The 27,129-nt window shown below is 46.7% G+C and overlaps 1 protein-coding gene across 1 annotated transcript; it reads left to right on the top strand.

Annotated features, from left to right (window-relative positions):
* Positions 1 to 26,438, top strand: ACTR5 (actin related protein 5). Its single transcript, XM_045981758.1, has 9 exons — positions 1 to 555; positions 1,705 to 1,934; positions 4,413 to 4,582; positions 9,608 to 9,825; positions 10,535 to 10,717; positions 18,410 to 18,526; positions 19,293 to 19,432; positions 21,058 to 21,190; positions 25,639 to 26,438. Exons 1-9 carry the CDS (start codon positions 157 to 159, stop codon positions 25,894 to 25,896), a joined length of 1,848 nt encoding a protein of 615 aa, XP_045837714.1. The 5' UTR covers positions 1 to 156; the 3' UTR covers positions 25,897 to 26,438.
* The last annotated feature ends 691 nt before the right edge of the window (positions 26,439 to 27,129 follow it).

Genomic DNA, 27,129 nt, shown 5'->3' on the forward strand with positions numbered 1-27,129 from the left:
CGCCAGGCCTAGGGAGGGGAGGAGGCTTTGGGAGGTTCTCTGCACGCACCCGGCAGAGTCTAGAGCCGTCGTTGCGGGTGCTACGGTTGGGGCGGGGCTTCGAGCCGTCTGGGCGGACGCTACGGCGAGGGGCGGGCACAGCGTGCGCGCTCCAAAATGGCGGCCGCCGGTGCGGTTGGGCCGGTGGCGAACGTCTTCCCGTTCCGCGATGCCCGCGCCGCTCCAGACCCTGTGCTGGAGGCCGGCCCGGGCGCTCTCGGCCCACTGCCGGTGCCACTCGTGCTGGACAACGGGTCGTTCCAGGCCCGCGCCGGCTGGGCATGCCCCGGACCGGACCCGGGCCCCGAGCCGCGCCTGCAGTTCCGCTCCGTGTGCGCCCGCGGGCGTGGCGGGGCTCGGGGCGGGGCGGGCCCGCAGGTGGGCAACGCGCTGGGCAGCCTGGAGCCGCTTCGCTGGATGCTGCGCTCACCCTTCGACCGCAATGTACCGGTCAACCTGGAGCTGCAGGAGCTGCTGCTGGACTACAGCTTCCAGCACCTGGGTGTCTCCTCACAGGTGAAGCGGGGGGTGGGAGGGGGCAGGTCGCAGCTCCCCTCACTCTGCTTTGGGAAAGGATGTGGTCACTATGGTAGTTGTTATTGTCATTTAGTCATTCAGCCAGCCAGTCGAGTAAATCTTAAGTGCCCAACGTGTGTAAGCCCTGAGCTAGGGTCTTGGAGTACAGCAGTGAACAATAAACAATGCTCCTCCTCTCTTGCCGGGTACATTCGGGCAGAGGTGCTCGTTTGTTATCAAATTCATTTATTAACTAAACTGTATTGAGCACCTTCTCTGTGTCAGGCACTTTTCTAGACTACATCCGTGAAATGTACCAAAATCTCCTGTGCTGTGGACCTAGAAAGGAGAGACATTCTAGTATGAAAAGGCAGACTAATAAGCAGTAGAATTAGGTAGTAGATTCTAAGGCATGGTAGGAGAGGAGAGGATTGCATTTTTTCAGATGGTCAGGGTAGGACTCAGGGAAAGGGTGAGGTTTCAGCAAGGATTGAAGGAGGTGTTTGAGGGAGTAAGCCATGTGAATGTCTGAATAGTATTCCAGAGGGAACAGCCAGTTTAAAGGCCCTGAGGCAGGAGTGTGCCCTAATCCTAACAGCAGCCAGAGTGAGAGGAGAGTAGTAATTGGAGGAGGAAGTCAAAGAGGTGATGGAGCAAATGCCATTTGGCTTTTAATTTTGTGAAAGAGGAATGATTAGCAAAGGAAGGACGTGACTTCTGTTCCAAAAGGATCACTATAGCTGCTATGAAGATTGGACTGACATGGGTCATGGGGTAGAACCAGAAGACCAGTAAGGTGGTATTGTAATAACCCAAGTGAGAAGTGGTAGTGACTTAGGTGAAGGAGGTCGGGGAGGGGGATGTGGTAGAAGCAGATGGATTCTGGAGGTAAAGTGAAGATAGAGCCAACATGATTTGCTGACAGTTTGGATGGGGCTTGACTTAATAACCTTAAATTGACCCTACTTTCATATTTTCTAAAACAGCTTCCAATAAAGATGAAATGAGTGTTTTATAGTTGCTTCCGGTCAGGTTTTTGTTTGGAGACCAAAAGCAAATTCAGTCCTTACAGTAGGACTTTGGTTTCTTTTATGCCTTAAAAAGAGTATTCTTTTGTTACTCTTTGTTCTCTCTTTTCTTTCAAAGTAGGGCTGTGTCAATCATCCCATAGTTTTGACAGAAGCTGTGTGCAACCCTCTGTATTCTCGACAAATGATGTCTGAGCTTCTTTTTGAGTGCTATGGGATTCCTAAGGTTGCATATGGAATAGACAGCCTCTTCAGCTTCTACCACAATAAGCCAAAGAACTTGATTTCCAGTGGGCTGATCATTTCCTCTGGATACCAGTGCACACATATTTTACCCATCTTGGAAGGGAGGTGAGTAACACTGACAGCATTTGAGTGCTGTTTTGAGAAGCATTCAGGAAACATTTATTGGGTGCCCCCTTGAAAGGTGAAGTGGAAAGAACAAGTTTTGACCTGTGAACTGGCCTCCGGACTTGGTTCAGCTGAGTCAATTCACCTTCCATCCTTTGTGACCTCGTGGAGGGAGTTGCGGTAGATGGTCTTTGAGGTCCAAATCCATAATTCTAGAATTTTTGCTATTTTGGATTATGGCAAAAATAGCTAACATATAGTAGGTGCTTCATAAAATGTTTTGAATTAATTATTTGAATAATTTAGGGGTGCGTGGGTGGCTCAGTTGGTTAAGTGTCTGCCGTCGGCTCAGGTCATGATCTCAGGGTCCTGGGATTGAGCCCTGCACCGGGCTCTCTGCTCAACGGGGAGTCTCTTTTCCCTCTGCATCTCCCACTCACTCATGCTCACTCTCTCAAATAAATAAATCTTTTAAAAAAAATTCTTTGAATAGTTTAAACAGTCTTTGTGTTCTGGAGTCACTTTTTTATTAAGAGGTTATTCTTTTGTTTAAAGCACTTTAATCATGATTGTTTAGGCTTTTTTTTTTTCAGGTATAGTGCCTGGCACATACTAGAGGTACTTATTAAGTATTTCCAAGATGGATAAAAGGTGAGAGTAGTTTCTGTCATTTGTTTTTAAGATTTTACTTATTTATTTGACAGACAGAGATCACAAGTAGGCAGAGAGGCAGGCAGAGAGAGAGGAGGAAGCAGGCTCCCTGCTGAGCAGAGATCCCAGGACCCTGGGATCATGACCTGAGCCAAGGGCAGAGGTTTAACCCACTGGGCCACCCAGGTGCACCAATTTCTGTCATTTTTAAACTTTTTTTTTTTTTTTTTTTTTTTAGATTTTATTTATTTGACAAAGAGAGCAGGGGGAGTGGGAGAGGGAGAATCAGGCTCCCCACTGAGCAGGGAGCCTGATGCAGGGTTCAGTCTCAGGACCCGGGGATTGTGACCCCCGGCTGAGGGTAGACGCTTAGCTGACTGAACCTCCCAGGTGCCTCTAAACATGTTTTCATTTAATAGTTGGACTTTTATTGTCTGAGAAGAGACTTGGCCAGTATCATACTCTCCTGAGATGATTTCTTATTGCATAAAGAGGGCGTGTAAGTAGGGAGCGGAGCCTCGGCTTTGGAATCCAATGCCTGGGTTTGCAGCCCTGCTGAGGAAGAGGTTATTTGCCCTCTTCACTTAGCTTCTTAACATGTAAAATGGGGGGAAAACTGATTTTTCAGGCTTACCCTGAGCATGAAATGAGATAATGTAGGTGATGGCATTTTGTGAACTATGAAAGAGTCTGAATGTTTAAGTCAAAATAAATGTTGAATTCATTGAGACTAAAGGTGGTCATTTCTCTTAAAGTTTTTACAGAAATTTATGAAGAGAATACTTTTTTTTTTTAAAGATTTTATTTATTTATTTGACAGAGAGAGATCACAAGTAGGCAGAGAGGCAGGCAGAGAGAGAGAGAGGGAAGCAGGCTCCCCGCTGAGCAGAGAGCCCGATGTGGGACTCGATCCCAGGACCCTGAGATCATGACCTGAGCCGAAGGCAGCGGCTTAACCCACTGAGCCACCCAGGTGCCCGATAATACTTCTTTTATACCTTACTGAATACTCTTGGTATATGGAATTTTTATGTAAGCAGAGTATGTGGAAATTAAAAATAACATTATGTTAGTTTTATAGCATATTGAGAGAAAAGTATTTTACCTGAAAGCTAAGAAATGAGCACAGTGGAGCCTATCCTGTTCTGTACTGGCATCTGCTGGTGAGCCGTGGTATCACAGCAGCATGTCAATGCAGCAAGATCCTCCTGCTCCACTCCTCTCAGTTTCTCACTCTAAGAAGAATGTCATCATTCTGGTTCTCTTCCCCTTCACATCATGTGAAAGGAACCTGGTCCTTTTAGGAGATCACAGTAAGCCAGTGTGTGCTTGCTTACTTAATGTGGATACATCAGAAGAAGCGGAGTGTCTAGGGGAGGGGTTCTCCAACTCCAGCCTGTGCTACGTTTACTTGGGAAGCTCGTTAAAATGTGTATTCCCAGGCCTACCCCAAAGGAAATGAGTCCTGAGAATTTGGCATGTTTAACATTTCCCCCAGCTAATTCTACAAGGACCACAGTTAGGAGAAATGCCTGACAGGTGACATAAGAGCCTGAATTCAGAGTACACAATCTTCCCATCGAACCTTGTTTCCTTCTGAGACTCTTTCCGGAAGTTAGATGCCAACATGGACTAGGACTTCCTGCATTGTCTAAGAGGACCCTTTTATCATCCCTTCATCTGTAGTTTTCTGTTCTCTTAGTGGGTCTGTTTCTTCTTTGTTCATCTGGATTGTTACCCTTCCCCCCGAACTCCCCACAAAATGTTTCCTGTTCTTTCTTCCCCATTGCCAAAATGTCAGGGCTGTTTTCCATTCCTTGATTGTAGGTTAGATGCTAAAAACTGCAAACGCATCAATCTGGGAGGAAGCCAAGCAGCTGGCTACCTCCAGCGCCTCCTGCAGCTGAAGTATCCTGGGCATCTGGCAGCCATCACTCTGAGCCGCATGGAGGAGATCCTGCACGAGCACAGCTATGTTGCTGAAGATTATGTGGAAGGTAACAAAGAGGGCATTTGCCTGCGGCTTGTAGATATTGTACATGGAGGGTGTTGCTTAAATTCTTCCCACGATGACTCTTCTGCCTTTTAGTATCCCCTCTTTTCAGATTTGCTTAAACTATTCAGTAAACTGATAACTACGTATGTGGGTTCTTTTTCAAAAGGGCTTTGGCTGTTTTACTTCCTTTGCCTTTCCATATAAATGTTAGGATTAGCTTGTTCGTATCTACAAAAATGTTCTGTCGGGATTTTGATTGAAAGTATATGAAACCTGTGGGTTAGATTGGATATGAAACAACATTTTAATTAAAAATCCAAAAACAATATTAAATCAAGATCTAAAATTAGATATAGACTGGGGAGAATTGACATTTTGTACTATATGGAATCTTCTAATCCATGAATGTAGTAGGTCTTTCCATTTACTTAGGTCTTTATTGATTTCTTTCTTCAGCATTTTGTAGTTTTCGACATATTAATTCTGTACACGTTCTGTTAGATTTATACCTAAGCCTTTCCTTGCTTGTTTCATTTCAGTTTCCACTCGCTTATTGTTCATGTATAGAAATGCAGTGAATTTTTATGTGTTGACCTTATATCCTTTGCCCTTGCTAAATTTATTTTAGTTTTTTGTAGATTCCTTGGGAAGTTTTGTATAGATGTATCATCCGTGTTTGGGACAGTTTTATTTCTACCTTCCCAATCTGTTTGCCTTTTTTTTTTTTCCCTTGGTTTTGCCTTATTTTACTGGATGGGACTTGGAGTACAGTGTTGAATAGAGTGGTGATAGTGGGCATCCTTGTCTTGTGCCCAGATCCTGTTTTTGAGGTAGTGGGAGCATGTAGTCTTTCACTATTAAGTATATGATGTTAATGAGAAGTTTTTTTGCTGATGTCCTTTATCAAGCTGTGGAGATTCCCTTCTGTTTCTAGTTTTACTAAGTATTTTTATCATGAATGGATTTAGAATTTTGTGAAATGCATTTTCTACACCAACTGATAAGATCCTATGGTGTTTCTGCTTTGGACTATTCATATGGAAGATTATAATGGTTGATTTTTGGATGTTGAACCCACTTACTTAAAAAGGTATATTCTTGTTATATGTTGCTTTATTTGAGTTGGTAATATTTTATGGGGTTTTATGTCTGTAGTTTTCTTATGTGATCTTTGTCTGGTCTTGGTATCATGGTGATGCTGGCCTTGTTAAATTAGCTGGAAAGTGTTCCCTCTTCTTTTTAAAAAATTTTTAATTAATTTTGGTGGGAAAGGGGCAGCAGGAGAGAGAATCTTAAGGAGGTTCTGTGCTCAGCTCTTGAGCCCGACACGACCCTGAGATCATGATCTGAGTTGAAACCAAGAGTCAGATGCTTAACTGACTGTGCCACCCAGGCACCTTCCCCCACCACCACTTTTTCTACTTTCTGAAGAAGATTGTGTAGGTAATTGATTTTTTTTTTTTTTTCTTTAAATGTTTGATAGAATTCTCCAGTGGAACCATTTGAGCCTGAGGATTTCTTTTTCTGAAGACTTAACTATGGGTTCAGTTTAATAGATGTAGGACTATTTAGGTAATCTCATTGATGTCTTTTTATTACTTCCTTCCTTCTACTTGCTTTAGGTTTAGTTTGCTCTCTTTTTTTCTAGTTTCTTAAGGTAGAAGTTCAGATTATCATGAGATCATTCTTCTTTGAAATATAAACATTTAATGCTGCAAATTTCTCCTTCAGCATTGCTTTGTCAACATTTGAGAGATTTTGATATATTTTCATTTTTATTGAATTCAGATATTTTCTAATTTCCTTCAAGACTTCTTTTCATGAGCCATTGATTATTTAGAAATGTGTTGTTTTATTGGGACTACATCAAAATAAAAAGCTTCTGCACAGTGAAGGATACAGTCAACAAAACTGGACGACAACTTATGGAATGGGAGAAGGTATTTGTAAATGACACATCCAGTGAAGGGTTAGTATCCAAAATATATAAAGAACTGATACAACTCAACACCCAAAAATAAATGATCTGATTAAAAATGGGCAGAAGGCATGAGGAAGCATTTCTCCAAAGAAGACATATAGATGGTCAAGAGACACGTGAAAAGATGCTCAACATCACCATCAAGGAAATGCAGATCAAAACCACAAGGAGATACCATCTCATGCCTCTCAGAATGGCTAAAATAAAAAACATAAGAAACAAGTGTTGGCTAGGATATGGAGAAGAAGGAACCCTCCTACACTGCTGGTGGGAATGCATACTGGTACAGCCACTCTGCAAAACAGCATGGAGGTTCCTCAAAAAGTTAATAGAACCACCAGTGATTCAGTAATCACACTACTAGGTATTTATCCCAAGAATACAAACACACTAATTCAAAGGGATATGTGTACCCTATGTTTATAGCAGCATTATTTACAATAGCCAAATTATGGAAGCAGCCCAAGTGTCCACTGATAGATGAATGGATAAAGAAGATGTGTGTGTGTGTGTATACACACACACATAGACACACACACACTAAAATATTATCAGCCATAAAAGTGAATGAAATCATGTCATTTGCAATGACATACATTGAGCTAGAGTATTATGCTAAGTGAAATAAGTCAGAGAAAGATAAATCATGTTATTTCATTCATATGTAGAATTTAAGAAAACTAAATGAGCAAAGGGGAAAAAAAAGAGGGATGCAAACCAAGAAACAGACTCTTAACTATAAAGAACAAATGGATGGTTACCAGAGGGCAGGAATGTGGGGGGATGGGTGAAATAGGTGATGGGGATTAAGGAGCACACTTGCATGAGCACCGGATGTTGTATAGAACTGTTGAATCACTATATTGTACACCTGAAACTAACGCTATATGTTAACTATACTGGAATTAAACCGGATGTTTGATAGAACTGTTTAATCACTATACTGTACACCTGAAACTAATGCTATATGTTAACTATACTGGAATTAAAATAAAAAATTTAATTAAAAAAATAACACCTTCAGGTTTTAAGGGTTAAATCCAACTTGATATTTTAATAAATAGTTGACGTAGAAAGCTAAAAGGTAAAATAAGGTGTTGTTTTATTTTTTAAAGATTCCATCCATTTATTTGAGAGAGAGAGCAAGCGCACATGAACAGGGGGAACACAGAAGGAGAGGGAGAAACAGACTCCAAGCTGAGCAGGGAGTCCCATGTAGGACTCTATCCCAGCACCCGGGATCATGAATCATGACCTAAACCCAAGGCAGATGCCCAACCGCCTGAGCCACCCAGTTGCCCTTAGAAAGGTGTTGTTTTATAGCCAAGTATTTGGAGATACTTCTATTTTATTTCTGTGACTTATGTCTAGTTTAATTTCATTATGTCGTATCAGTGGAACTTGTGAAGGTTTGTTTTATGACCGTGGCATGGTCTCCTTTGGCAAATGTTCCATTTATCCTTGAAAAGAACATGGACTCTGCTGTTGAGTGGAATATTCTGTGATGTTGTTTAGGTTCACTGGTTGATGGTGGTGGTCAGTTCTTCTATGTCCCTGTTCCTTTTACATGCTATAGCTCTCTGTTAAACAGAGTTTTAAAATCTCAAGGGGTAATTGTAAATTTTTTATTTCTCCTTTCTTTTTTTGTTTTTTTACCCGACAGAGATCACAAGTAGGCAGAGAGGCAGGCAGAGAAAGAGGGGGAAGCAGGCTTCCTGCTGAGCAGAGAGCCCAATGCGGGGCTCTATCCCAGTACCCTGAGATCATGACCTGAGCCAAAGGCAGAGGCTTTAACCCACGAGCCACCCAGGCGCCCCTATTTCTCCTTTCATATCTGCAGTTTTTGCTTTTAAGTATCTAAAACACTTTCATTAGGTAATTTAATCTAATATTTAGAATTCTTAGGTTATCTTGATGAGTTGACCTTTTATCATTATACAGTGTCATTATACAGTGTTTCTTTTTATCCCTTGTAGTTTTCTTGGCTTTGATGTCTACTTGGACATTAATACAGCCACTCCAACTTTATTTTGCTGAGTGCTTGCATGGAATGGTCTTTCCATCTTTTTCATCTACTTATATCATTATATTCAGAATGAGTTGCTTAAGAGTTGGGTTTTTTTTTTTTTTTTAAACTCATTGTGTCAGACTTTATCTTTTACCTAGTCTGGTATGGCCATTTAAAAAGAATTTTTCATATGTTGGATTTAGTTCTTTTGGGTTATTTGAATATTTAAAAATTTTGTTTTGGTATTGGTATTTTAATTTACCTATTGTGTTTTTACTGTGTTTTATCTTTCTGTGTAATTTTTTAGTGGTTGCCCTGAGATTATAATCAGTAGACTTTTTGCACTGTTTTTATTTTTATTTATGTATTTATTTATTTTAAAAGATTATTTATTTATTTATTTGATGGAGAGAGAGAGATCACAAGTAGGCAGAGAGCTAGGGAGAAAGAGAGGGGGGAAGCAGGCTCCCTGCTGAGCAGAGAGCCTGATGTGGGGCTTGATCCCAGGACCCTGAGATCATGACCTGGGCCGAAGGCAGAGGCTTAACCCACTGAGCCACCCAGGTGCCCCCTCAATGTTTTTAGAATCTCTCGTTTATTACTTCAAGTGGCATGTGGCAGTGTTTGCACCCCAGAGGCTCCTTTCTCCTTTATGCTGGGTTGTCTTATGTATCACATGTACAAATGTTGGAAACCCAACAGCCATTGTGATGATTTTTTACTTTGAATTGTCAAACATATTTTAAAGAACTCAAGAGGAGGTTAGTCGATCACGTTGAACAAGATTTTCATCTTTTCTCTTGCTCTTCTTTCCTGATGTCTGAGATTCCTTCTGCTATCGTGGCTGTTCTTTGAGAACAGGTCTGTGGGCATCATGTCCAGGTGGCGCAGCTGCATTTTGTCGACGGGGTGGAGTCAGAGATTCGGTGGCTCCGGCTTTCTCCACCTTACCTGTGTCCAGAACCCTGGTATTGACTTTCTAATTTCTGTGCTAACAGTGTTTCCATTCCGTAACTTGCAAAATTATTTCTTTGAAGAACTGCAGAAATGGCGCTGCCCTGATTATTACGAAAACAACGTCCACAAGATGCAGCTCCCGTTTTCCAGCAAGCTCCTTGGTAGCACTCTGAGCTCAGAGGAGAAGCAGGAAAGGCGGCAGCAGCAGCTGCGGCGCCTGCAGGAGCTCAACGCCCGCCGGCGGGAGGAGAAGCTGCAGCTGGACCAGGAACGGCTGGACAGACTGCTCTATGTGCAGGTACGTGCGTGTCCCGGCAGGGGACTCAGACTCTTGCATGAGGCAGCCCCAGAAAGGTGTCTTCCTGGATCTTCTTCCTCCACCAGGAAATGTGGTGATGACTCCCCCTTGGGGTCAAGAAGGAGCTGAGGGTTCTCAGTGTGGAGCTCCTCAGCACAGAGGACCCAGACTGGGCACTGAGCCGCGGGTGTCTCTGAGACAGTTGTGGCCTTAGGCTTCACTGATTAACTTTGGCCTCATCATCTCCTTTGTTTTATAACTTTTTAATTGAAGTGTGGCACACGTGCTACAAAGTGCACCGATCTCAAGTCTGTAGCTTGGTGGATTTTCACAACATGAAACACCCCATGTGTCTGCCGTCCAGAGTGCTCGCAGCATCCCAGAAACCTCCCGCATATCCCCTCTTAGCCAGTAATCTTCCCACGTCTCCCCCCTCAAAAGGTAATGACTGACACCTGTCACCGTAGATGAGTTTTGCCTGCTCAGCGGGTGCTAAGACTGTGCTCCAGTGCAGCCTAGAGACAGCTGGCGAGGAGGGCGGCATGTGAACTTGGGGTGGGAGGTGAGATTTTGTGGCGGGAAAGGCTAGGGGAGTTCTGGGAGCCGCCTCCTGCTGCAGTATTTCCGTGTGGCTTCCAAGCTACTTCTCTTTCCTTCCCGTTGATGATTGTGCTGTCTTGAAGATGAGTTGCGACTGCTCGGGTTTCAGGAACTTCTAGAGGACGGCCAGATGGATCAGTTTCACAAAGCACTGGTGGAGCTGAACATGGACTCCCCAGAAGAGCTGCAGTCCTACATCCAGAAGCTTAGCTCGGCGGTGGAGCAGGCGAAGCAGAAGATGCTCCAGGCAGAAGTCACCCTCGAGGTGGATGTGGTGGACAGCAAGCCAGAGGTGCCAAGGGGCTTTGGGAGGAAGGTTCCATAGGCTCATTTAGCCTGAGGGTGGGAGGGGTGCCTGGAGAAGGCTGACATCAGAGACGTGACCACACTTGGGAAGGCAGCGCAGTGAGGAGCGCAGGGAGGAGATGGCACCGACTTCATCCTGACCTGAGGGCTTTTACCCTGTAGACCTCTGCCCCACCTTGGGACGGAGAGCTGTGCGTGTAGAGTAGAAAGAACAGTCCCGCACCTGCCATGCGCTGCCATCTTGAATCTGAACGTTCTCCTTCGATGGTTAGTTATGGTCAGTCACACACTCCCTTCTACTTTTTTCTGATATCTGCTTAAATATATGTGGTTGATGTTTCACTTACTTCTTTTCCATCTTGATGTCCCCAAGGACAGGGATCATGCTTCGTGTAATAGTTGATGGATTTTTTACAGCAACTTGGAGACGAGCTTAATAAAATATCCGTGGGTTGATTTAAGATCAGCCTTTTAGGACTAAAAGTAACTGTTGGATAAGCTCTTTGGTGTTCTCTGTGTCTCCTTCTCATTTCCCCGCCAGTGGCCTGTTAATAAGTGCCCATGTGGTGTAAAGGCAGGTGGCAGGGCCAAGTTAGGGCCCTAGGTGATGCACTCTTTCACACTGGGCCGTACACATCCATACTCACGAGTTGGGTCGCCTGGCTTTAGAACTGGAAGAAAGTGTTAACAAGTGTGTGCATGGTTCCTGAATCTGTCCCCTCTGGAGTTCTAAGATGAAGGACTTTTTCATTGTCTTCTGACACTTCTGGGCCAGGATTAACCAGTTTGGCTAGGTGGCTTTTTGTTTTTCAGTCAACTTTCTTTAAATTCTAAAATCTATACTTTAGAAGCAGTCCCATGGAAAAACCCAGTTTGGTGCTGGGCGTGGCGTGGCTGCTTGCTGCTGACTTCAGACGAGCCTTAGGCTCAGCAGGAAGCGTGTTCTTGCTCTGGCTCGCAGCTGGAGCCTCACTTATACCCTTGCCGCCGTCCCCGTCCATCTCCAGCTCTCCCACAGTTGAGACTCCCGGAGGCCAGCAGCCGTCCAGGGCATATGTGTCAGAGCAGACCCTGAGTCAGGCTTCCTGGACTTGGCTTCCGAGATGGCTGATGTGGGGGCGAGGGGCCTTGACTGCTGGCTTACTTGTGTATGCCACCCCAGGTTAGCCTCGCAGAGCCGGCGTGCCTGGCCTCGCTCGCCTCTCCCAGTTTCCTGCTTGTGCTTTGGATCTCAGCTGTTTTCTGGGATCCAGACCCATGTTGCCTTTATTGTCTATTCATCTGTGTTCAGTTCTCGTCATGCTTAACATGCCAGTTGGACATCAGCATCTTTATGCCAGATATGTGCTGCTAAGCCACGGGCAGGCAAGGGATTTCAGATTTAAAAAGAAAAGCCTGAAGGGCTGTAAAATGTGATTCCCGAGGAGCTGAGGAGCTAGTTTTCCCTTTGTTCACTTTTCTGCGTTTGTTACAGGCTGTGATTTAGCTACTCCTTCATACATTTAACAGGTAATGATTAAATCCCTGCTTCATTCTGTGCTCTGGGAATATGTATTCTCTCCAGGCTTGGGGAGGTTTGGAAATATTGGACTTTCAGTAGTTTTTCTATGTACAGTGAATTGGATGAGTTGATCTGTCCCTAAAGCGTTGAGGGTCAGTCAGCATTGACTGAGAGTGATTGTTATTGATCAGGGTTGGTTACAGTAATTTTCGTGGGATAAATGTGACCACAACACTAGCCAGCTAGTTCTGCCTTTCCAAAAGTATTTATAGTGTTTTCCAACAGTGTAGTCCATTTAGAATGGAGGGAATGGATTTATGTGGCTCAAAGTTAATATTGAAATGCCATCCAAGCGGTAATGGCTAAATTGGATTAATCTGGCAAAATTTTTAACTTACAGTGTTTTTAAAAATCCATTTTTATCCCCCACAGAGTAGGCCGATCCAGTCCTTGCTATTCTGTAAGTATTGTGGTGAGGATGTTGTAAAGGAATAGGCTTTGTCAGCATTCCTAAGGAAGTACTTGGACTAGAGGATGTTGGCCTTCGTCACTGTAAGCATAGGGGCACAGTTTTAGAGCGCCATCACTTGTTGGAGAACACAATGAGCCTAACGTAGAAAGTTCTCTTGCCTGATTAGCCAAGATCAGAGCTGGCCTCTGCTTGTTCTTTTTTTTTTAAGATTTTATTTATTTATTTGACAGAATGAGCAAAGGAGTGACAGAGGGAGAAGTCGGAGAAGCAGACTCCCTACTAGGCAGGGAGCCCAATATGGAGCTTGATCCCAGGACCCCGGGATCATGACCTGAGCTGAAGGCAGATGCTTGACCGCCTGAGCCACGCAGGCGCCCCTGGCCTCTGCTTGTTCTTAGGCTGCTCAGTCAAGATTGTTCCAGGGAACCATGCTGCATCTTCTCTGATGTGCTTTGGCAAACTATCATTCTGTTCAGTTCCAAAAGAATGCCGGTTTGTTTTCCTGAACGCCACACAGAGCATGTGGAAACTCTGGCAAACCGTAGAGGGAGAGAAGCCAGCTTGTAGAGGACTCTCTTCTCTGTAGAATCTCTGTAGCCCATTGTCGGCTTTGAAGGTATTAGCTTCGTTTCTCTGTGAATTGCATGAATTAGGATAGGTAAAATATTTTTCTGTCATTTTTAGTGGTGCTTAGAAGTTACGTTTAAGGGGGCACGCTTCTGAGCACAGCTAGGTGAAGGTGAATGATGCTGCTGTTGCTGTAGCTGAGGAAGCCTGTTGAAACTCGAGCATTTTACAATCCTCTGGTCCAGGGAAATTGGAGGGTGTGTCCCAGGGCTCAACACTCAGTGGTAGGCATGGTATGCTAGGGACTATCATGCCATTAAGGTACGTTCCTGCACTTCTTGGTACCTAACAAAATAAGGCTATCGAATTCTACTTAGCTGCCAATGAAGCTTGTCTGGTGGGATGGTAGATATGTGTGGGAATTTAGGTGAAGTTTTGAGAAAGGATTGGGATATGTGAGTTGGGCCCTGAAGGGTGATATGATTTCAGTAGGTAGCAAGCGAGGAGGAGGAGGGACGGACATTATGGGTGGAGATGTTTGGATGCAAAGCAGCGCTGGTGCAGGGATTACCGTAGGTTGGGTGTGCAGTATGGGGGATGGGACAGGGCAGGGAGGCAGGGCCAGCGGGCGGAGGTCTTTGTCAGTCCACCGGGGTATTGGCCTTCAGACAGCACCTTCAAAGGCTTTCTGGCAAGGAAAGAATCCAGGGAGACTTGATACTAGGAGAAGAGCCAGTGGCAGTTAGGATGATGGGTTTAGGCAGGGGTGAGGCTGGGCGTGGGAAGGCGGGGTATAGATGTGTGGCAGCAATCGGGGGGAGAGCTGAGGGAAGGGGTGGGAGAGGAGCCAGGGGGATGGGGTGGAGGAGACGCTTCGGAGGGGGCAGCTAAGGATTTGGATGCCACTTAGGGTCAGTGGTGACAGGAGTGGCAGTGGCTGTTAATAGAACATGTGACACGTGCCAGACCCTGTGCTAAGCATTTCCGTAAGCGTCATCTTGATGAATTTTCAGAGTTCTGTAAGTACGATATTTCCATGGGGCAGATAAGGAAACTGAGGTTTAGGAGCGTGAAGATTTGCCCAGGGTTGCACAGCTAGAGGTAGTGCGCTGAGGATCAGACCCAAGCGACCCAGTTACAGGTTCACTGTGGTCCTGCTGAGGTCCCACCGAGGTGCTCCTGAAGGAGCTGGAGGAGTGCCTTTGGTTTCAGCACCTTATCTCCAAAGTCTCTGTGGGACTTCAGGTGGAATTTGCCGTGACTCAGCTATGGAAGGAGCTAGAATCGCATGGGGAGTGAGAAAAGAAAGATGATTGGGGAGGCCACTGCTTAGGGGTCCAGGGGCCGAGGAAGAAGAGAGATGAAAGAGCAGTAGGGTCGATGGGAGTGTTGTAAGAGAGGGGTGGCAGGCTTAGCCTCGGATGGGCGATGGCACAGGAGTGTGGAAGGACAGAAGGATGGGTAAAGAGGTGGGACAGAGGAGAAATAGAAGCACCTGAGACGAGCTGCTGAGAACTGTCAGCGGTGACTAGAAGGAGGGCTGAGAAGTGCTGAGAGGGGTTGCAGACACCTGCTCTAGGGCATGCACAGGGAAGCAGAAGAGGACCACAGGCCCGCCAGCGGCAGCTGGGACTTTCTCCACTCTTGCTCATGCCCATGAGAAGCCTAGTTCACTTACCCATTGCCATGTGGAAAAGCACTCCAAACTTAGCATAAAACAATGATCATTCTGTTGGTGCTCATGGATTTGACGGGTCAGGAATTCAGACAGAGTGTGGCAGGGATCTCCGCTCTGTGCTGCCCGGGGCCTCAGCTGGCAAGTCTTGGACACCTGGGGACTGGGAGCCTTGGAGGGCTTTTCACTTTGCTGGCTCCTGGGCTGGGATGACTCCCAGGCCATGCTTAGTGAGATGGTGGACCCGAGCGCCGACACGTGGCCTGTCCATGTGCCATGGGCTTCTCAGCTTGGCAACTTGTTTCCAGGAGGGAGCTCCCAAGGGAGAGGAGCCAGAGAGCCAGTGTTTCAAGAGGTCACGGTGAAGGGAGCTGTGTGGCCTTGTATGACCTTACGTTGGAAGTCTCACGACACTGCTTGTACCATACTCTATCGGTTGGAGTTTCACAGGTCTCTGCTAAGATTCAAGGGGAGGAACTAAACCCTACCTCTTTATGGAGGAATGCCAAAGTCCCCTTGAGGAAGAGCACGTTGGATGGAAGATATCACTGTGACTGTTCTTGAAAAATACAATCTACTCCAGAGCAGTAGTGGAAAGAGCATTGGGTGGTGCCCTGTAGGATTTGAGAGTGGCTGTTGGAGCAGCAAAGCCGGTAGAGTAGAGGTGGAGGGTGGCGGTTGTGATTGGGCTCCCAGGAAGAGGAAGGTGTGTGTGCACAAGGGAGGTCAGAGAGGTCAGAGCAGTGGAGGTTGGGATGAGGATGAGTAAGATGGAGGTTTGGGGAGTAGAGCAGAAGGTAGGTGAGAATTCTGTGGAGCCCAGGTCTTGCCTTTACTTGTTACTATTTGGGGGAAGGACCCACAAGTTTTGCCTATAGTTATTTTAAATACACAGGTGACATTCTTATGCAACCAGCCTGATATTATAAAAATTACTTAAGGGGCCAAGATGAATGCCTGGTTAGAAGAAGAGTTCGGTTCTCACCCCACCACTGCCCTAGGGGTGCGTCCTGCTCACAGAGGAGGAAGTGGGCTCAGACTGTGCCACTGTGACCCTCTGGTTGCCATTCAGCGCTGGACTGATGTGACCCTAAAGCCTTGCCTCTTTCTGTAACATTGCACCGCTCCTGGTTGCTTGTCATGGAGGACAAGCCACCAAATGAGACAGAGTTTTCATAATTTGTTTCTGCCTCTCTTGGAACCCCGGAGTTCAGTGCCAAGCCAGAACAGGCACAGGTTCTCCGAGGGTTGGGGCTTCTTTCTGGGAGATGAGAATCTTCCAGATTAGAGACCACAGACCTCCTGGGGAGCACTCTTTCCCATGTGCTCTGCGGCCCCTGCCAGGGCAGAGAAGCCTGTCATTTCTCTCAGTTGGCTTTGTTGCCGCTTGCACATCTTCTGTTCTCTTCTTGTTCACCCTGACCTCGGGTGGCTCTTCCATCCCCGCAGAGCCCCATTGTCCTGCTGCACTCAGACTCAGTGATGTGTAGAATTCGGCTTGAGGCAGTGCAAAGACTTCGGAGCTAAGCCATCTGTCTTGTGCTGAGTTTCTACCACTTACTAGTGTGACATGATCTTGGGCAAGTCTCAATCCTCTGATGAGCCCCTTTCCTCCTCCGTGAAGTGCAGAAGTCGTCTGTGCGGGGAGGATCGTGAAGTAGCAGGTTGCCTGCTCCTGAATTGGATTCAGTATTCAGATGGCTCTCGCCTCTTCTTTGAGAGCAGGGTCCATGGATTCTTGCTTCCCAGCCCACCTCCTTTCCTCCTTAAATTACCTGTGTCCAAAACAGTCCCTTTCTTCCTGCTCTCTAGTCTCAGATGAAGGAGTGTTCCTCGTCCTTTCCAGGGTTTACTCTCTCCTTAAATACAGTAGAATCCTCTATGTTGAACAGAATTTAGGATACATTATCCCCCATTCTTTTTTTTTTTTAAGATTTTTATATTTATTTATTTGACAGGGAGAGATAGTGAGAGAGGGAACACAAGCAGGGGGAGTGGGAGAGGGAGAGGGAGAAGCAGGCTTCCCCACCGAGCAGGGAGCCTGACACGGGGCCCAATCCCAGGACCCCGGGATCATGACCTGAGCCGAAGGCAGATGCTTAACTACTGAGCCACCCAGGCACCCCCATTTTCCCCCATTCTATAAGCCATATATGCATATGACTGTTGTGTGTGTGTGCTGAAGGAGTGTTGAAGGGGACTGCTGAGTTTAAGAATGAGTTTGCAGGCCATCTGGGTGGCTCAGTCTGTTGATGTCAGGATCCTGAGATTGAACCCTGCATCAGGCTCCACACAGAACGTGGAGTTTCCTCAGGATTCTTTCTGTCTTCCTCCAAATCTGCCCCGCCCCACTCATGTGCACTCTCTTTCTCTCTCTCTAAAAATAAAAACAAAAAACCTTTAAAAAAAGAGGGAGTTTGAGTGCTAATTTACATTGGCAATATATTATGTTATTATGTTCTAGAGAATTGTATTTAAGTGCTCCAAATTATCTGGGTAATTTATATACATCACAGACTCCGAGGGTAAGGCCAGACTCAGAGGATACATACTCTACACAGGGACCTCCCCTCGGGCATGCCAGGTCGATAGTCCCGAGTCAGCTTGTGTCCTCCCAAGACACTGTCTCCTAAGACAGTCCTTTCTGCGACAGCTGTCATTGCTAGAGCGTTCTTGCATAGAATTTCTTCCTGTAACTTCTCCCCCTTGAGTCCAGAAGGTAAAACTCCTCTGCCTTTCACATGGCAGAACGACAGATGGCTAGAGGTGTGACCTGGAACCACACCATCCCCCACCCAAATTCTTTCGTCCAGGACAAAATTACAGTATACCCTAAGCCCTCTACTGGAAGTGATGTCAGCATGTGTAGGCTCCACCCAGGTTGGCTGTGGCTGAAGAGGAAAGCCTGTTCTGTGGGGCACCGTAGTCCCAAAGCCCTCTGCCATCTCAGCAGCTCTTAGTCATGCCCCCCCCCCGGCAGTGGACTGGCCGATAAGGGACTACTTATTAAAGTCCATCAGTGTTGGCACTTGAATTGATTGAACGTTAAGAGATTTATTTGATTTTGCTGGCGGCTGGGCCACTCTGTAGGATACCAGCTCTTGCTCTGTCTCCCCCAGAGTTGCATGTGTGGTCTTGTGCCTAACACAGGCAGCATATGGCCGCTACCCCCCCCACCCCCACCCTGGGCCCACCAGAGGGCTCCAGGGAGAAGGTGGGAGTTGAGGTTTATGGGCCGTGGGGGACCGGAGCAAAAAACCCGTGTCTGGCTTTTTAGGCTTTTAATCCTTATGTTCACATGTCTTCTTCTTCTTTTTAATAGTTTAGAAAATTTTTTATAGTTCTTATATAAACTTCTGGGACATGGATTGAAGCACCAGTTCTTGTTCATGACTGTGAGCTGTTAGAGTGAAGACCTCCTGAACTTACAGGTGCTGTTCTGTTCTGTTTCTTCTGTTCTTAGACCCCTGACCTGGAGCAGCTGGAACCGTCTCTGGAAGATGTGGAAAGCATCAATGATTTTGAACCCTTGTTTTCAGAGGAAACCCCAGAAGTGGAGAAGCCAGTCACCACTGTCCAGGTCAGGCCCCTGGAGGCCGCACCATGCTTCTGCTTTGAAACTGTTGGCATAAATGACCAGTCTGGCCTAGTCTGCTTCTTCAGGAATATTTTTGCAAAAAAAAAAAAAAAAAAAAAAAAAAAAATTCCAGCTGTATTTTCTAGAAAGGTGGGGGGTTGGGGTACTAATACTAAAACATCTGAAGTCAGGGCTTTTCCTATTGATGGACTGGGGTTCCAGCACTAAGATTGTGAACTGTGGGGAACAGTCCGCCTTGGTAGACATATTTAGGCAAGTAATTGAGGAGTTTAGACCCGAAGCCTAGCTTTACTGGTTTCATTTAAATTTAAACATTGTAATTGTGCTTAATCCTCTTTTGGGCCTGCGTTTCTGTCACGGCAAATGGCAGCCAGACAGACTGAGATGAGTCTGGGACTCACTTGGGAGAGCGCTTTTCCAGCTGTGCAGGGCCCAGGCTGCTGAGCTGGGTGCTGCGGGAGGCTTGGTCTGGCAGTGCTGGGCCTTCCCGCTGCTGCTCTTCACCAGCTGTCTTTCCCTGCAACATGGGGACCATTTCCTGATGCAAAGTTGAAGGTATCTGTAATGCAGAGGTGGGAGAAAGGCAGGAAATGGAATTCTCCTATCAGGAGAATTGGGGAGAGATTATTCTAGAAGGAACGAAGGACAGAAGCTCTGCTGGCATAAGAAATACAGTTTGAGGGAACTGGCAACTGGAATGTTTGTCACTGTGGCCTAAAAATATCTTCTAAACCTTGGGTTTTTAAAGCCCGTGTTTAACTTGGCAGCCTATCATCAGCTGTTTGTCGGGACAGAAAGAATTCGAGCTCCAGAGATTATCTTCCAGCCGTCCCTCATAGGGGAGGAGCAGGCTGGGATAGCTGAGACCCTTCAGTACATCCTGGACAGGTGAGGCTGAGCCTTCTTTTCCTTTGGATTTTCCAGAACCGTTTCCTCAGATTTTGCAATGAATGGTAGATGAGATGGTCAGTTATTTGAAAATCTGCCCCACACCCTCTTTTCCTTGACTTGCTGCACTCAGATTGTATTCTTTATCTCTCCCCAGCCCTGGCACATCACGGAGGCTCTGTAATTCTTTCCTTTTCTTTTTAAAAAGATTTTATTTATTTATTTGAGAGAGAGAGAGCACACGTGTGCATGCAAGCCGGGGGCGGGGGAGGTTAGAGGGAGAAGCATACTCCCTAGTGAGCAAGGAGCCCGATGTGGGACTTGGTCCGAGGGCTCCAGGATCATGACCTGAGCCAAAGGCAGACACTTAACTGACTAAGCCACCCAGGCGCCCTGTAATTCTTATCTAAAAATGTAAATGCTCAGTTGATTTGAGGAGCTTTAAGAAATTCTTTGATGTTTAAGCAGCACAACAAGATATGCATGGTGGCTTTCATATAAACCTTGACATTATTGAAGACTGGTGATACTTAAATATCCTAAAAGTATGCAGAGCTTATAAAAGTTTCTTTCCTCCTTGCAGACATTTTAGTTAAGAGTTTGCACTTCCATAAACTACTCCTCCCCCACCCCATTTATACAGGCGTTTTCCTGCGGTGTGGGTTTTCATAATTCAAGCTGGACAAGTGGAGAGCCTGATTTGTAGTGCTCTGGCTGCTCTCGGTTGAAATTGGTTGAAAACTGGCACTTCGCAAGGAAGATAAACTATTGCGGCCAGTGTTTGAGTGGCTTTAAGCTTTGTTTTAATGGAAAAGTGCTCAAACATGCATAAGATAAAGCTGTTATTTAAGAAAAAAAAGGAAAAGAAAAGCACGCAGCTGGAAAGGCGGGCTGGCAAAAGGGAAGCAGGACTTTTTGGGGTGATGGAAATGTTGTTTCTTGATTGTGGTGATGGTTGCTGGGGGGCATTCATTTATCAGACCTCATCAAAATGTTTGGAAATCAGTCCTCCATAAAGTTAGGGTTTTTTTTTAAGTTTGTTAAGAGACACAAGACTTCTGATCCTGCTAAGGAAATGAATCCTATGAAGTCATAAATGAAAAATGGAAGGTTTTGTTTTTGTTTTTGTTTTTGTTTTAAGATTGTTTATTTTAGAGCGGGGGCGGAGAGAGAATCTCAAGCAGGCTCCACGCCTAGTATGGAGCCCAACATGGGGCTGGGTCTCATGACCCTGAGGTTATGACCTGAGTTGAAATCAGGAGTTAGACGCTTAGCTGACTGAGCCACCCAGGTACCCCTGAAAGTTCTTTTAAAGACACTCTGTGCAGATGTTTTCTGTTTTGTGCCAAAACCTTAGGTTTGTTTGTTTGTTTCTTTTTATTTATTTATTTATTTGAGAAAGAGACGGTGAGAGAGAGCATGAGCGAGAAGGTCAAAAGGAGAAGCTGACTCCCTGTGGAGCTGGGAGCCTGGTGCAGGACTCCAGCATCATGACCTGAGCTGAAGGCAGTCGTTTAACCAACTGGGCCACTCAGGTGCCCAAAAAACCTTAGGTTTCTACATCGTCATTCTCCTCTGATCCTATGTTGGTAGGACTATGCAAAAAGGAATCTTCTCTGTCCTAGGTACTCAAAGGACATTCAGGACCTGCTTGTTCAGAACGTTTTCCTCACTGGTGGAAACATGATGTACCCTGGGATGAAAGGTAGAATCGAGAAGGAGCTGTTGGAGATGAGGCCCTTCCAGTCTGCTTTTAAGGTACTGCTTGTTCACGTAACCAGCTGATGTGTAAAGAGCATTAAGTATTCGTTTTCTGATTGCAGAAGTCATAAATACAGCATAGAGGAGGGCAATTACTTTCTATTCCAACATCCAGAAATATCCACTGTAAACATTTCTGGGGCTTTTCTTCTGGTCTTTGATACATGTTGAATTTTTGAAGCAGAATGGGAATCATGTTTTATGTATTTCTCTGTGTGTGTGTTTTTTTTTTTTTTACTGAAAAAGACACAAATCTAGTAAAATTCAGGGCCTGCAAGGAGTACACACTGAGAGTATACTGTCATTCTCTTCACCCCTCATTCTAAGGGCGAAGCTTCTCTTGCACAGATGCTCTGTATGTGAATGTAACCTGCCTTGTAACCTGCATTTCTTAACCCGCCATGAGTGTTTTCCCATGTCATTGTTCTTTCAAAACACATTTTTTTCTTCTGTATGGTATGGGTGCCCCATAGTGTGTCTGCTGAATCCCTGATCTCTAAGAAATGTGGTCTCAGCCCCCATCGAGGACCAGACACCTCGCAGATGCCGAGATGTCCTAGACCCAGCCTCTAGCTGTAAGGAACTTGCTACCTGAGGGGCAGCAGCCAATTAAATAGGCCATGATAGCCCAGAATGTGATGGGCGTCCAGGCATGGGCACCTGTCCATCTCGGAGTTTAGGAAGGTCTCCACGGAACTGAGTCTTCCTAGAACGAGGAGGTGTGTGCCATCCAGACACTGTGGCGTGGGGTGGGTTGGAGGGAGCATTGCAGAGAGGGATTAGCTTAAGCAAAGGCCCAGGGGCCAGAAGCCTGTTGAGGGAGTGAGCTGCCGTTGAGTGTGGCTGGAGCAAAGGGTTGCTAAAGAGGAGTGGAGGGGGTTGTGGTGGAGAGATAAGCAGGCCCCGCACGTCCTGCTGAGAGGCTGACCTTGGTCCCCTGTGCTGCATGATGTATTACACACCCACGGCATGGTCTCTGGGCTCTGGTCCTTACTCCACCACCACCATTACAGGATTTTGCCAGCCTTCGTTTTGTCAGTGGTACAGAGGGGTATTCAGAACTGCGCTGGCTCACTGTGCTGGTGCAGGTCAAGTGCTCAGCATAGGGCCTGCACAGAATGAACACTTATATATTAGCTGTTATATGGGGGGAGGGTCCCTGGGACCAGCCCGGGTTCCATGATTTCACAGGACTCATGTATATACAATATAATCACATATCATACTCACTTGTAATCCTACTCATGGCTACAGTTTGAAAGGAAAGAAAGCAAAATGAGTACAGAGAAAAAAAGCATGGTGTGACGTCCAGGGGAAAGCAGGTACAAGCACCCAGAGTCCTCACCCAGCAGAGTCACACAGGACAAATTTAATTCTCCCAGCAGTGGGCTGTGACAATACATGTGAAATGTCACCAACCAGGGAAGCTCATTAGAGACTCAGTGCTGAGGGTTTTTATTGGGAGCCGATCCCGATCATGTAGGCACCCCCTGCCTGGCACATACCCAAATTCTAGACTCCCGGAAGGAAGCAGGTGTTCAGCATAAGCTACATGATTTATGCAGACATCAGGAACAGTGAGCTGCTTTTGCCAGTCGGTGGTAGAGGCCTGCCGGATGTCCAGGTTCGCAGGTGCCAGCCAAGGACAGCCTTATAAGCCGTCAGGCCTGTGGGTTAACTCTTTCCTGCACAGCTGTTCTTTTAGGCCCCACGGGACCGTGAAGGAGTCTAATCATGGGAATTGTTTCATTCAGTTTGAATATTAGGAAGCTATTTGACTGTTGTGGAAAATGGCGTATCGGGAGAAATACCGGAAGCAGGAGGCCAGTTAGGAAGCTCCCAAGCTTTAGGATTGAGTCCTCACTCTACCAGTGTGCAGTGTCTCCTGTGATCTGACCTTGAATTACTCCAGCATTACTTCTCATCACTTCCCCTTCCACCCTAAACTTTGTTCCCCAATATGTCATGTTTTCTCACCTCAGGGCATTTGCACCTGCTTGTTCTTTTTGTCTGGAATATCCTTTCCAGCTCGATACTCATGTTTCCCTTGGCTGGCTTAGATGTCACATCTGCCAGAAGCCTTCCCTCTCCTTACCTGTATTCCTTACTAGACCCACCTCCATTAGGGAAGGATGGACTGTCTTGTGAATTGTCGGGCCCTAGGTCTTGGCTCAGTGTCTATGCAGGAAGTAAGCTGTACGCATTGGGAGAAGGCAGGAGGGAGTTCGTGTGCCAGAGCTTAAGGGAGTGAAGTTGTGAGAACTGAGTAGTAGGCTGGATTGGGGAGAAAAGTGTGGGACCCAAAACAATTCCCAGGTCCTAGGTTGGGCAGTTGGTGGGACAAATATGACATTCCCTGGACTAGGAATTGGGAGAGGAAGAGCAGAGGGTGCAGAATGAGTTCCACTTCAGGGACGGGTTGAGTTGGGTTTCCAGTGGGATGTCCAAAAAGCAGTGACTCATAGCCTGCCACTGAGCGCCCCAGAGAAAGGCAGAGGGTGGACTCAGATCCTCTAGTGTAATGGTGTTGTTAGTGGGACCGTTAGGAGGGTAGGTGATGTCCATGATTAGGCCTTACATAACATTAGCATTTAAGGGCCTTGGGAGGCTGGGTGTGCCCTTGAAGGAGGGTGAGAAAGAGGTGGTGGGTGAGAGAGGCAGGAGGAGGGGCAGATTGGGCAGAGTGGAGCAGGGGCGTGACAGTACGGAAGGGGAGCGCAGGTGCATGCTGGCGGGCTTGACTTGTGATGACACATCGTATTATTGGATGTTTAAGATCTGTTTCTTGATCATCGCAAAAGCCTATCCTGTGAATTACTTTGTGACCAGGAGCTGTAGGAGTGCTGCCAGATCACTCTTCCCAGCTGTCTTTTAGCTGGTTCGGCCTCATGGTACAGTCTCAGCCTCTGTCCCTTCCACCCTTGCGGCTCCTTTTCAGCTGCAGGTGTGGTAAGTGCATGTCAGGCCAGAATTAACCTGATACTCAGCATTTAGGTTATGTATTCAGCAATTCAGATGTGAACGATTTAAGACCCTGAGATGTGTACACGTACATATTTTCCTTAAGTTTCTGTTGGTTTATTTAAACAGAGCATTTTAATATTCAATTATAGTAGTGTTTTAAAAGTGAAATGAAGAATAAACTCAATATAAGTCCAAAAAACCCCAGCAAAACATTTAAAAACATTACTGAAATCTCAGACAATTTAAACAAGCCAAAATGAGGATAGAAAAAAAATCAGAACACTTGTGGTTCAGCCACTGTGAGTTATATATATACATTTGGTTCATTTTCTTGTGTTTGATTTTAGAAAAAAAAAAGAAAAAGAAAGAAAGAAAGATTTTGATAGCTTGTTTTGTGACCTGTGTTTTTCTTTTCTTCCTTCTTCTTTTTTTTTTTTTTTTTTTTTTTAACTTTTCATACTGTTTCTCTGTGCGAGGAGGTTCATGCCCAGGCCTCCTTCCATGTGGGTGTGTGGTGTTCCATTGTAGTCCTTGCATCTTACTGCTTTTTCAATGTGAATGATGCTAGCTCCCATTTACTGAATATCTGAGTATCCCACTGCCTTACCCTCATTCTCTCTGGCTCCAGCCAGAGCTTAAGGGCTCTTGTCCTAATTTATTGACAGTTCCCTTCTTACAAGTCCCTCCCACGTCAGCCCCGTCAGTGGGTCTCCCGAGGTCCGTGCGGGTTTCTCTGCTTCATCTGCCTCTCTCTGTGCTTGCTAACTCTACTTTACGTCACCTGCCCTTTTCTTCAGAAAGTTCTGAAATCCCTGCTCCAGCCTGGAGCTCCTGTGGTTGGGGAAGGGAGGTGGGAAGGGGCTGGGAAGGCAGGTGGCGACTCTGGGAAACAGGAAGCCTGGTTTGAGCTACAGAGGATGTTCCCCACTCTGGTCAGGTCAGCTGAGGTGAGGGGCTCCCACGGGGCTGCTGACCATGGCCTTGCTCTGATAATAAGCAAAGGAAACAGCCCTGGCAGCATCCTGGACAACGCCCCAGGCCCTCCTCTCTGCTCCCTGCTCCTGAGGCTCATTGGTCACCATGGCCAGACCCACCTCGTGTCAACCCCTGCTTCTCTCTGCTCACAGAGTGGGCATCGGGGCGGGAAGGCCTTTCCTCCAGGTGGAGCGCCCGCTCCGCTTCCTCTCTCCAGCTGGCTGCTTTTGGTCCACCCAGTTGGCCCATAGTGCAGGTCTGGTGTTTGGGAAGTGACTGGCAGTCATTGGTGCTGTGAGGTCGAGTCCGGCGTGCCCGGCATTCTGCCGTGTTCCGCAGCATCCCAGCTCAGCGGTACTTGGAGGGTGCAGTTACTCACCAGGGCCCTCCCGTGTGTGTATTTCTAGGGATACCATGCAGGGGACTTCGGCGGGGCCTGCTTGGCACTCACTCCTGGAGCCCCGGGTGGGGAGACGGCCCTCGGCTGAGTGCTCTTTATGTTTCAGGTTCGGCTTGCTTCCAACCCCGTGCTAGACGCCTGGTATGGTGCTCGGGACTGGGCTTTGGACCACCTGGACGATGATGAAGTCTGGATCACCAGGAAAGAGTATGAAGAGAAGGGAGGAGAGTACCTCAAGGAACACTGTGCGTCCAACATCTACGTCCCCATCCGCCTGCCCAAGCAGGCCTCACGCTTCTCAGACACACAGGCCCCCGGCAAAGGCTCTGGGGCCAGTGGGGGTAGTGCTGGCGAGCAGGCGTAGTCGGCACCCCCTAGGACCCGGGGCCGCAGTGGCCAGTATGGAGGACGGTGGCTGTGCTAGCTGGGTCTGCCCTGAGCCTGCTGGCAGAGCTGGGCTGCGAGGTGGATTTCTCCTGGGGAGAACAGTAAGGGACCCTGGAAGTTACCCTCCTGAACTGCATTCACTGCTCCTGCCGTGAAGAGACTTTCTGGTCTTTGCTGAACCAAGGATGAGCTGTGGCTTCAGCTTCCCGCAGCAGTAAATGAAGACGGAATGGAGGACAGGGATGTACAAAATGTAAAAAGTTTATTTCTTCATTTAAAAAATCCTTCAAAATTTATATTGTCCGTGTAGCTATTTTTCTGACTTTTTATTCAGAAATTGTGTGAACGCCCAGCAGGTGGAGACCTTTCACATGTGAATAAGGAAAAGGTAATGTTGGTATAACAAAGCAATCACCCACAAGATCTCAGGAGCTGGAAGTGTTTTCCTTCTATTATTTCCTCTTTAAATAAGTAAAAAGGGCCCAAAGAGGGTAACCAAACTGCACAAAGTTTCTCCATCAGGTATATGCTTCGTGCCCATTTCTGAATGGGCAGAAATGAGGCCTTAGCCTGATGTTTGTTCATACTTTCTGTGCTGAAAACTCTTGTACCCTATGAGGCCTTCCTGCAGATTTTTTCTATACCCACAAGTTTGTTGGCTACTTAACTTCTTCGACCTTTCAGAAGAAAGAGCCTGGAAAAAGCGAATCCTTTAGCTGCCTCGGTTTTGCCATAACCTTCCATTCCCTGTACCCGTGCAGCTTCATCTTAAATGGACAGATGACCCCTCTCTTTTGTAGAGATTGCTCGGGGTGAACTGTAACTCTGGAACATCTCTGGTCATTGAGCCCAGAGGCCCCTGAGACGCTAGTGACCTGTCACAGAATCTATCCACTTACATGCCATGGAGCCTCTAGCCGACCCCTCTTGTGAGGCCGCCTCAGAAGCTGGTGGCTCGTGCAGCTTTCCAGGGGTGATCTCGTGGATCTGCAGCCCTCGGGGGTTAGGAACGAAAGACCCAGTGGTAGTGGTGGTGGTGGAGACGGAAGAAGACTCGGGCCAACCCAGGGTCTCCAGAGCCTGAGGACCGAGGAGACGGTGATAGGCGTGAGCTGTGAAGAAAGGCTAGTTGCCGCGAAGGTGAGGGAGGTTTTCCTGTCCTGTCACCAGGAAGAGGAAGCACGCTAACTGCTCGTAGGCCGGGGTGTCT

The sequence above is a fragment of the Meles meles genome, chromosome 16 (genome assembly GCF_922984935.1).
Source record: "Meles meles chromosome 16, mMelMel3.1 paternal haplotype, whole genome shotgun sequence".
NCBI classification, from domain to species: Eukaryota; Metazoa; Chordata; class Mammalia; order Carnivora; family Mustelidae; genus Meles; species Meles meles.

Bases quoted from the DNA above. Each gene is read 5' to 3' on its own strand.
- ACTR5 (XM_045981758.1), top strand. From the start codon at position 157: ATGGCGGCCGCCGGTGCGGTTGGGCCGGTGGCGAACGTCTTCCCGTTC. The intron at 556-1,704 runs GTGAAGCGGGGG...CTTTCAAAGTAG, and splicing joins ACCTGGGTGTCTCCTCACAG to GGCTGTGTCAATCATCCCAT. The intron at 21,191-25,638 runs GTACTGCTTGTT...TTTATGTTTCAG, and splicing joins CCTTCCAGTCTGCTTTTAAG to GTTCGGCTTGCTTCCAACCC.